The sequence below is a fragment of the Petromyzon marinus genome, chromosome 12, assembly GCF_048934315.1.
Source record: "Petromyzon marinus isolate PM22_M1 ecotype Great Lakes invasive population chromosome 12, UKy_Petmar_22M1.pri1.0, whole genome shotgun sequence".
In the NCBI taxonomy this organism is placed as follows: domain Eukaryota; kingdom Metazoa; phylum Chordata; class Hyperoartia; order Petromyzontiformes; family Petromyzontidae; genus Petromyzon; species Petromyzon marinus.
Genome location: NC_133678.1, coordinates 2752543 through 2763363, shown reverse-complemented (window position 1 = coordinate 2763363; position 10821 = coordinate 2752543). Strand labels below are relative to the sequence as shown.

The following is a 10821-nucleotide window of genomic DNA, read 5'->3' as shown; positions in this document are numbered from 1 at the left end:
CAATTGGGTCCCCGCAGCAATGACAACTCCACGATCTTCATACGGGTCCTGAGGTTATACATTCTGACAGGTCTTGTGCTCATGTGGCGTAGGTTTGCTCCACAATAACGGGGGTTTTTAAGCACCAGGATTGTGGTTCTAAGGTAAGATGCAAATAAAAAAAGTCAAGTGGAATTTTGACGAACCATTTTCTCCTCTCCCATGCAAATATTAGTTGCGATATTTAGATCGCTCTCAGTCCGAGCACACTTCCATGTGTCGAGGGCAAGTGTCACACCACATTTATCCATAGTATTGAAGCACACTCGCCTGTACACTCCATTATCTTTATTAACACTGCTTGAAAACGTGTTGAATGTTATAAGTAATTTTATTACGTCTCCTCTTTCCCATTTTTGGTTCATTTCTGCGATCGACGTCGCAAGACTGAAGTGTCGGTGCTGGCTCAGTGCACTGGACCTCTGAGCCCATTCACTTATCTCGAGCAAGTATTTTGTAACTTACGATCCCTTGATTCGTGTGAAAAAAAACCACTTACAATTGCTAAGTCATCTTTACCTGCCACACTTGAAATGCATGAACGGCGGAAAAATGTGCTGATTCACCTCCCTTCAGTCACATATGTACGGGTGGCTCTCATCGAGCAGTGGATGAAGGTAGATGAATGAGTGAATGTTGAAATAAACCATAAAATTCGACCTCTCTCCTGAGTCATAGCAGGGAGTGGCCACCCACAGATCCCATAAATCGTAATTTTTATTTCGTCTCGACTCTCTCAAGGTACGACGTATTAGTGAATGCAAATATTTTCTGGATCAGCGTATTATCAGAACACATGCATACAAACTTTTGTTTGTGTGTGACGTACGTGCACCGCCTGGCAAAAGTGATGCCTGAAGATTAACACAAAAAGGGCGTGTTGTAACCACTATCGATTAATCAGTATAAATGTATAAATCTTGTTCAGAAGCAACCTGAACACAAAAGCTCAACGAGGTGGCTTATCACGTGGAAATGTATGGCAGACAAATACTCGACAAAAACATGTTTCTAAATACGGAGGGAAACCCAGAAAAGCGGGAGAAAAATCCACGCCTACCATGGGGAGAGAGACATACAAACTCCAAATATACAGCAGGCGTCAGGGTCTGGATCGAACCCACGACCTCCTGTACACGATCAAGGTCTTCTGTGCTGTGTCGGTAACGGTAGTAGCTCGACCACAATTCACTACGACCGTACACGTACGGCCCGATTCGATCCACTGCTTGGACGAGGGCCATCCCACACCGTGAAGGCTACAAGGGACACGTGACCATAAATCCACAACCGCTGGTCAATGCGGGTTGATGAAGGGGAGCGCAGAATGGATTTACAGTAGTTTCGGGTTCCTCTGCTGCCCACAACACCAATGACAGCCTGCTTAGCTTACGCGATCTGATAAGATTGGGCACATTCCGGATGATTTGGTCATTGAAGCCACGACAATAAACTCTCCACGGAACAGGTTTTAAACATAGGTTAATTCCTGAATAAACCACAGTACAATTATTTTGATAGCATGTACATGTTTTCGAAAAAAACTATATACATTAAAACGTTTATACATCAGTTGCTGTCGTACAAGGTTAATAAACGATATTAAAAGAAAACTTGACAGTGAAAACCTATCAAGGTAATTGAAGCGGAAGCAAGAGTGGTATTTTCCATAATCTTGTTTAACATATTTTGCACATTATTTAAATGTTTTCCCGAACTTGTGTATACAACCGCATAAATCTTTTATGCTTAATTCTACACATTCCATGCGCACCCCAAAGTGTCTCCCGTATCCAATTAGCACATTTGGCTAGGTACGGTTCGAAATATGTTCAACATAGTTACATACATACATCCCATTGAGCTTCCACCTGTTTATGAATAAGGCTTGGAATTACACCGACACACGAAGTCGCACATGACAATCAGAAGACAAGCACGTTAAGAAAAAAACACACGTGCTTGGGCAGGACACATGGCTGATGGAAGGCTGGCAAGACTGGTGATGGAATGTTATCCAAGAAGGAAAATGCACCCAGGAAGTCTATCTATCAGGCAGGTGCAGTGATGAGATCAGTTCACTCAGCAATGAGATAAGTTCACCTCCGATTATCAGGGTTGGCTATGTACGGTGCAAAAGAAGTTTAACATACATACGTACAGACTGATTGCAGCATCGTAGGAGTGTGAGCAAAGGATGCCAATGGCATGGGAATACCTTCATCATCCAGAAGTAGTTGCCACTGCTCATGATTGTCATGAGACTCACATATGGCAGTGAAAAACTTAGAACGAGTCACTATGTAGTATTGTTCGACAATGCATAACAGAAGAACTGCTTTTTAAATTTCGATTTAAAGCTTTCGTGACTGCAGGGATTCATATTCTTGGTTCTTTCAGTAAAGTCACATAAAAGGGAAATAATAAAATAATAAAAATAAAACTATAAAATTCTCAAGTTTCGATTGCAACACAAGCAATCATCACCTGATGCATTATTTTATTATTTCCCTTCCACGTGACTTTACCGAAAGAACCAAGCATATGAATCCCTGCAGTCATGAAAGCTTTAAATCGAAATTTAAAAAGCAGTTCTTCTGTTGTGCTTGTGTTGCAATCGAGAATTGTATTGTTTTATTTGTATTATTTTATTATTTCCTTTCTACGTGACTTTACCGAAAGAACCAAGAATAAGAAGAGCTGCTATGAATTATGATGAAGTCAGGGGACATAGAGAGATGCTCCACTCTCATTGCAATAACAATGTAAAACATTAACATGCCAGGCAGCGTGTTATATTATTTTACTCGGATAGACAGCCAACATCTGCCAAGTTGAACCAAGGCTTACTCCATACGTACACAGACTGAGATGTTTTCTTTTGTCATCGCACACACGAGTATCACTACCACAAAAACCTTCCACCATTCTATTTCACCTGTCACAAAAAACCGAACACATAGCAGCTCAACATATATTCTGTACATACACACACACACACATCGGATGCATTATATACACTTACTAGTGGAAACTTGAAAAAACAAGGCTATCCAATGACAAAAACAATGAGCAAAGCATGCAAAATAAAACATAACCATTTTCTCGAAAAACCAGCCTCCTATAAATAAACGCACGTGACAGAACCGTGCCCAGAAATCAAATAATTGAACTTGATTGCAAGGTGGTTTGTGCAACACTGCTATCAGATTTGGTCAAAAGGGAACGTGTATACAAGCGCAGTTAAGGCAACTACAAGAAACAATAGAGGGGATACAAACTGCATGCACTCGAAGTTATGGACTTCGGATTATTTGTTACAGCTCAGATGTGTCTTCGGGCTGTATCTCGTGTTGTTCGGCGTGGTATCCGATGTTTCACTCCACGTGCTCAAGAACTTCAGGCTCCCAGCACGTGGGGCAAAAAACGTCGGACATCGTACAGAACGACACGCGGTGCGACCCGAAAAGCTCATCAGAAGAGGTAAAAAAAAAAAGGTCGTATCTTCACCCTTTCTGAAATTTAGTATGCGCGCAGCCACGCGATGCGACGGGGCCAATCGCACACTCTCAGGCACTATCAGCGTGAGTTTGGCACCGTTTGCAGTTGTCATGGAGAGGGGGCATCCCGAAAGAATCACGTTTTGTGATAGAGTGGAAAGGTCGCCCGAGAAAGAAAACAAACGCGCCATGTACATTGTCCCTCCGAGAGGAACTCGTTGTAAAACACCCGAGGGACAAGAGAGCATATATCAGGGCGATGTATAAGAGCAGAAGACTGCTCCGAACGGGGGTCAAAACGTTAGAAAATCATCATGAAACTATTTACAGATGTAATTTGCGTGAACTTTCGATTTGACCATAAACACGAACTCGGTACTCGTGGTGGAAACTATTGAGCAGTGTCACGTACAGCGGCCGGTGAGGTCAGAGCGGGTGTGATTGTAACCAACCATGGAAATTACCAAGACGCAACATAGATAAACGTGACGGCAAACACTGATTTGATCCATAATGTAGCTTGTAATGTCCTCAATTATAATCATGATTAGCTTCGCTCTTACAAGAGTAACTTTTGACATGTAGCCAAGATCTTAGAAGGACCTTAATACACTCTTGGCTACAAATCATCTCCCAATTAATGACAACGGTCATGGATGTCGCATTATAGGTCTTCACATTCCTCTTCAAACATATGGAAGAAGGGGAGCAGATTTCGCCACCTAATCGCTTCTGAGCAATCAGGGCAGGTCTGGGTCAGCTGCACACATCCACACGCAAGAGAAAAATACGGTAGAACCATTAGAATGCTGTCGCATTGTTTTTTTGAATTCTACTATCACCACAAAATTCTACATTATGCAATGGAGATGACTTTAATATAGCTCCGAGACGGTGAATGCCACTGATGTGTAGGTTTGTCGCGGTTGTGCTGTCTAGCTCTCTCGATGCGTTTTCTTTTTGGTTACACTGTGCGTTGTTTGGTGCTATGTCTTCCGTTATGATACATTGTGCTCGGAGCTTCTTCCAGTACCCCGAGCGTCAGTTCCTGAAGCTTCCAGCACGCGGAGCGAAACGTCGGACATGAATCTGAGCAACACACGGTAACAACTCTGCCGGGAGAATGACCATCGCTTTAATTAACGTCTGTAAAACGGGGAGAAAGTGGAAATCAACACGTGGGTTGTTTTGTCTCCTCCCAGCATGCCCATTAAGGAAAAGTCACATTTCCCCAACAAGTGACCGATTATTTTGAAAGCTCTTCAGGTCACGTCACTAACAGCTGCCAGGAATGAATTGGGGTGCGTGGCACCCTGTTACAATATCATAGGCAATTATGACGCAGTGAGTAGCGGCGGTGCAGGAACCACATTGCTCGGCATCAAAACCTCGCACGCACGCACGCACCTACGTACATATGCATGCAGGGCTGCCTGTGGCTGTGACGTTGATAAAAAAAAAACTGACAATTATATTACTTTTAGGTGGCGCCCCACTTATCACCTGCGATGACTTTCATCCTGCGGATGGCACCCATCAAAAAATTACAACGCCCACACGTCTACCTGTCACGCGAAGAGCGACTGACATTTCAGTTTGACCTTAAATTATTCCTGAAGTGACATGCTTTAAAAAAAAACATGCTTAAAACGGGACAAAAAATGTATTACTTAACCATTACCTTGCATACAAATTAAATGTGAATACTATGCATATTTTTTTTATACTTTAAAGGCACCCAGGAGCACATTGTATCATATATGGACACGGTTTTAATGCAATGAAAGTAACAAAAATAGTATTTAACACCACAACCAATGCGTAATTCCCCAAATATCGTCTGCTAAAGAGATGCATTATCCCTCACATGGAGTTATCCGACTTAGTTATTTAGCACCTCTGCATTCTCGTGTGTTCATGATGTGGTTCAGGAGATCACACAGACATCATGTACACGAGATTTTCAATTTCAGGGCTACACATCATGTCCTGCAAAAGGCACTGTACCAAGCATCACGTTAACAGATATGGATGTATCATTGTTATCCACACATGAGTACGTTTTAGCCAGGTGCTGTGATTTCCTCCTGCTTGAAGGAATTGGCGTAATACCCCCAAAAAGCAGTACCACTCAGAAAAAAGTTTTAGACTCACATGGGCGAAGGAACGGAGGTGATGGAGAGTGTGCAACAGCCGATCTCCTAACTTTTGGACAGGGTAGTGGCAGGCCAAATGCTGTTTCCCCTCGATTAGTAACTTTCAATGGCCCTCCTTGGCTAATCAGTGGGGGGTCTCCACGACTACTTGCTCCCCAACTTCAAATTCGCTACCATGTGTCCCTCAAGAAGTCGGCTGAGGCTTCCCTCCAAAGACAAAATAATGAATTGTCACATCATCTAACCTTGCACCACAACCGCCAGCATCGCGCACAGCCGACGACACTGCACGATGGGCACGCTAAGTATGCCGATGCCTTTAATTTGCACATCCCACACTTGGTCCCTACCGACGGACACACAGACAAGGCCGTATCACGACCGTCACACACGATGCAATCATTTCGAAAGCGTGAAAACAAAGATATATACGCTAAATATAAAGTGAACACTTGGAATTGTTAAGAGTATTAATTTCACTGAAGGATCTTACGAACATTACATTGTGTGATAAAAAAAAGATTGCCGTTTAAACCCTCTGCAGAATAATAACGTGTTGGTCTGGCAATTGGCTGGGCAACTCAAAGGTCTGCGCACTGAGCGGGCGCTGTTGAGAACATGGGTTCAACTCTAGGCAAACGCCAGTGATGAAAGCAGGTTCAAAGTGTCCCAAGTTGATGGTCTCAGCCAGGTCACCAATGATTGCACGAAAAAAACGAATCAGATTACGTTTGGTTCTGTACTCAATGTGGCTACATTTCCAGCTCTGAGAAACAAAACAAAAAAAAAATCACTATCACATGGCAAACACTTGTCCCTGTGGCAGGGCAGCAATTGGCAAAGCGCTGCTCCCAAATGTGCGAACCAGACGTCACTTGAAGAGAAGTCAGAAGTAGCTCTGTGATCATCGCTTCAGTGGGCTGTTCGACAACATAAAGAGTTGCAATGTTCTGCAAGAGATCCCCATATGGATGCTTCTTCTTCGTGCTGTGACGTGACACTGTTAGCACAATCGGTATAAATTTGGGATTCTTTAGAAAGGAATCCTTTAAGGATGTCAATGACGTTGTGTTCTTTTATTCGGAACTTTCAGCGTGATATTTGCAATATAAAAGGAGTATTGTTCCAAAGCATTCATGCCTTCCTATGTGTTACAAATGACATTCAGCGAGAAAAAACATAACACATAGAGAAACACAGAAAACAGAATTTTGCTTTTGCGTTGCTGCGTGTACATTACTGGACCATGAAACAAACAATGCAGTCACTTTTCGATTTAAAGCTTTCGTGACTGCAAGGATTCATCTTCTTTGGTTCTTTCGGTAAAGTCACGTAGAATGAGAATAAAATAATAAATTGATAAATAAAATAACACAATAATATTCTCACAACGTTTCGGCCACAACACAAGCGGCCTTCATCAGGTGAAGCGCTGTCCTACCAGACAGTCTCGTCCCTTCACCTGATGAAGGCCGCTTGTGTTGTGGCCGAAACGTCGTGAGAATATTATTGTGTTATTTTATTTTATCAATTTATTATTTTATTCTCATTCTACGTGACTTTACCGAAAGAACCAAAGAAGATGAATGCAGTCACTGCATACAAAAAAAAACCGTTTATTTAAACTGTCAAAGGCACTCACTCTCATAATAATGATCCTCATATTTCAGCAGAAAGTTGATTTGTGAGTCCAAACCCTTTGGAACAGGGTGGCCCGTTTGCTCCGCACCGCTTTTGACATTCGCAGGCCGAGCTGCACTGCTGCTCTGCTGTACGGTGAGGCCAGACTGGGCGGATGAGCCTGGCTGCTCGCTGCCGCCACTCTGCATTTGTGCCGCCCCGCGGTTCGACCCCAGAGCCTCGGCCTTCCTGTCGGTTCCTCCGAAGAACGAGGAAATCTTGCTCTGACCTGAAATGGTGTCCCTTTTCCCAGCATTCTGAGACGCTGGAAAGCGGAATGACTCAAAAACGTCAGATTTTAGTCACGCACTAATTTCTAAACAAATAAAACAGAGCCACGACGATTTGAAAGACTTCAAATATTTAACTGCTAGTACTATAACTAGACATATCACTCACGGTTATAGCAAAACAAATGATAACATTACTTGTATACACAAAGCAAGAAAATACAATTATGTTCACCCATTCTTAAATAATTTTCTCATAACAAGTTAGTAAGTGCTCCAACATTGTAACACAAAGGCATTACACACATTGACATGAGGAGCTAAAGAGCGGAAACACTTATCATAACATTGCTGCATTGAACCAGATGTGCATGTTGTCACAATCTAGCGACGTCCCCATCTACACAGCACAGGACCTCTGGCTCCATGTGGGAGTGGGGGGGGGAGTAGGAGGGTGGAAGAGTGGGGGGCAGGGAGATACGGTGAGGCCACACATGTTACGTAAAACAAATAGAAGCATTGTTGAGGCACACTGCAGCTGAAGGGATTGGACTATCTTATCTGTAGGGACGGGATAAGGCACTTGAAAAACATGTTTTAATGTGTGACATGTAATTTTAACAGTAAAAATATGTGTTAACAAAGGCATACACTTTCTTACTTTTGAAATTAAGACCTTAGCTGCCCCACTGTGGAAATGCTAGCTCTTTGCCACAACAGCTAAACACAGGAAGGCTGTACTTAAGCATCAATTAATCATATTCTTAGCTCTTTCGGTAAAGTCACGTTGAAGGGAAACAATACAATAAGAAAATATATAAAACAATAAAAATTCTCACGACGTTTCGACCATAACACAAACGATCGTCGGTTGCAAACCGACACACCTGATGACGACCGTTTGTGTTATGGTCGAAACGTCGTGAGATTTTTTTTATTGTTTTATATATATTTTATTATTTTATTGTTTCCCTTCAACGTGACTTTACCGAAAGAGCTAAGAATATGAATTACTGCAGTCACGAAAGCTTTAAATCAAAAATCAATTAATCAGTCAATTGCTGATTCTTAAGCTCATGCATCAGATGTCGTGTATAAGAATCAATACTTTTATATCCACACATGGGTGTATGGAGGGGGGGGGAGCTGCTGTGGTGTAATGGTATACACACGGGACATGTAGAGACAATTGGATCGCTTTCTTAAGCCACCAGTTAAGTTGATCAGCAGGTTCGGGTGTGGTGGGATTAAACTGTGGGTCCATCAAGCTCTTCCAAAAAACCTGCCCAGCGTTCAAGAGCAGCCCAAACATCCTCCCAGAGGGGAACTCTTGAACATCCTCTCGTGAGAGGCCCTTCTATCAGCAGTGGCATGAGCAAGTCACTGCGGGGCCACACCTCTCTATTTCATACGTTTTTTATAACAGGTCCACACAGCTCCTGCACCATAAGAGTCCGCAGGGTGAATTTTTTTTTATGATCACAGACTGTCAAGGATTGCCATGCCTTGCCTTTACCCGTGACAGGGTGGGCAAGGCCAGTCAATGCCTTACCTGTGGAGGCCGGGGCACCAACTCCATCTGACCGAGCCTTCTGCGCCTGCCTGTGGCCCCAGTCGCAGCCTTCGCCCGTAAGGTCGCGGCACACTCCCTCAAACTTCTCCCGGTGCTGCTGGAGGATGAACACCGAGAACTCTGCCGCACGCACGGTTGGGGCACAGATAAGGTCGTCGTTGTCGCCACCGTTCACTCGGTGGAAAACGCAATGGCTATTCAAAGCATTGCTGAGAACGTGCGTTTATGACGTGCCATGCTATGCTCGCCAATGAATGCGAGAGAAATAAGGCTCGTTGGCCCAGGTGCGGCCCCGCACAGGTCAGATCTGGCCCCTTGCACAGCTTTATTGTATGTATGTTGAACTTCTTTCACACCGTACGTAGCCAACCGTGCTAATGGCAGGTGCGGGGAAAGGACGACAAACTAAACACAAAACGTAGTTTGAAAGAAATGAGCTTTCAATCTAGATAACATCGGAAGGAAGAGCATTCCAAATGGCCGCAGAAGCGCATCTGAAAGCGTGCAGTGACCATCTTTGTTCGATGGCGAGCTAAAGGTCACTGCGAGGATGACCGAGTTTGCGTGATGGTTTATGCGCCTCCACGCTTCATGAGTCAGTTCATGAGTTCTACCCCTCCTGCTCCCTCCCCCCTGCCCCCCCCTGCCATGGCAAGAGAGACAAGATGGCAAAAAAAACATTTCTAGATTTAAAGCTTTCGTGACTGCTAGGATCCATTCTCTTTGGTTCTATTGGGTAAAGTCACGTAGGTAAAAAATTGTTATTTTATTTTTTACCTACGTGACTTTACCCAATAGAACCAAAGAGTAAAAAAAAACATGTTTTTAACAGCGTTCAAACCATGTTTTTGTTAGGCTATGCTATCACAATACTAATATACATTCATTTAGTGCAACTCCTCTTGACCTCAGCAAGGAATGCTTAAACTGCATATCTCATATCCGTGACGATTCCATCACATCCACAATTGGTTCCCAGGGCAGCCAGGCTAAGAGCCCATATGGCTTTCTTAATTAATTAGGCCACGAGACCAAGTTGGTGCTGGTTTCGCGCTGTAAGGCTTACTGTGGAACTCCAGGTGGCAATCGCCTAGTTTGCAAACATGCCTGGCTTGCTTCCCAAATGTCATGGGCAACGTGGCAACTGCCCCCTTGCTCAAATGAGCATGAGGCAACGATGTTCTCTGTTATTAGCCAGCGCAAGGCTTCCGACAGAGTGGTGTGCGTTGGGTTATGGCCGTGCCTCCAATCCAGCACTTTGGAGGAAAGAGTTGCACATTTCTTAAATGTCTGCAATGGAGATGGCAGTACAAAATATTGATTCTTGAATTAATCTGTACGATTCTGTGAGTGTTAAACCTCTCGTATACATGCGAGTTTTCTCCAGCTACTCCGGTTTCCGCTCACAAACACTAAATGGGTGGAATTGGCCAAACATTCCAAGACGGAACCCTCCTGACAAATAGGTGTGCGATTCAATGAGGCTTTCCTGGATTAACAAATGGAATGATTACTTTTTGGTATCTTAGAAACCATACAAATATCTTGGGCTGAGTCAACCCCCATGCAGGATTTTAACTCTCGAGCGTTTGTTTGCAAGTCGAGTGCCTTAATTAGAGAACGACAAAAACAAAAGACAAAAA

At 43.5% G+C, this 10821-nt stretch overlaps 1 protein-coding gene across 2 annotated transcripts in view; it reads right to left on the bottom strand.

Moving 5' to 3' along the window:
* Positions 1-312: 312 nt before the first annotated feature.
* The window catches only part of RTEL1 (regulator of telomere elongation helicase 1), a 74558-nt gene continuing 64049 nt past the window's right edge, over positions 313-10821 (bottom strand). Inside the window, exons 32-35 of one of the 2 annotated variants that reach the window (XM_032953153.2) lie at positions 9158-9298; positions 7338-7640; positions 5941-6041; positions 313-4299 (exon numbers count right to left, since the gene is read on the bottom strand). In XM_032953153.2, the coding sequence (XP_032809044.2) occupies positions 4204-4299; positions 5941-6041; positions 7338-7640; positions 9158-9298 (641 nt within the window). In that variant the 3' untranslated portion in view covers positions 313-4203. The remainder of the gene's footprint in view (positions 4300-5940; positions 6042-7337; positions 7641-9157; positions 9299-10821) is intronic. The other variant, XM_076066510.1, reaches the window with a different exon arrangement.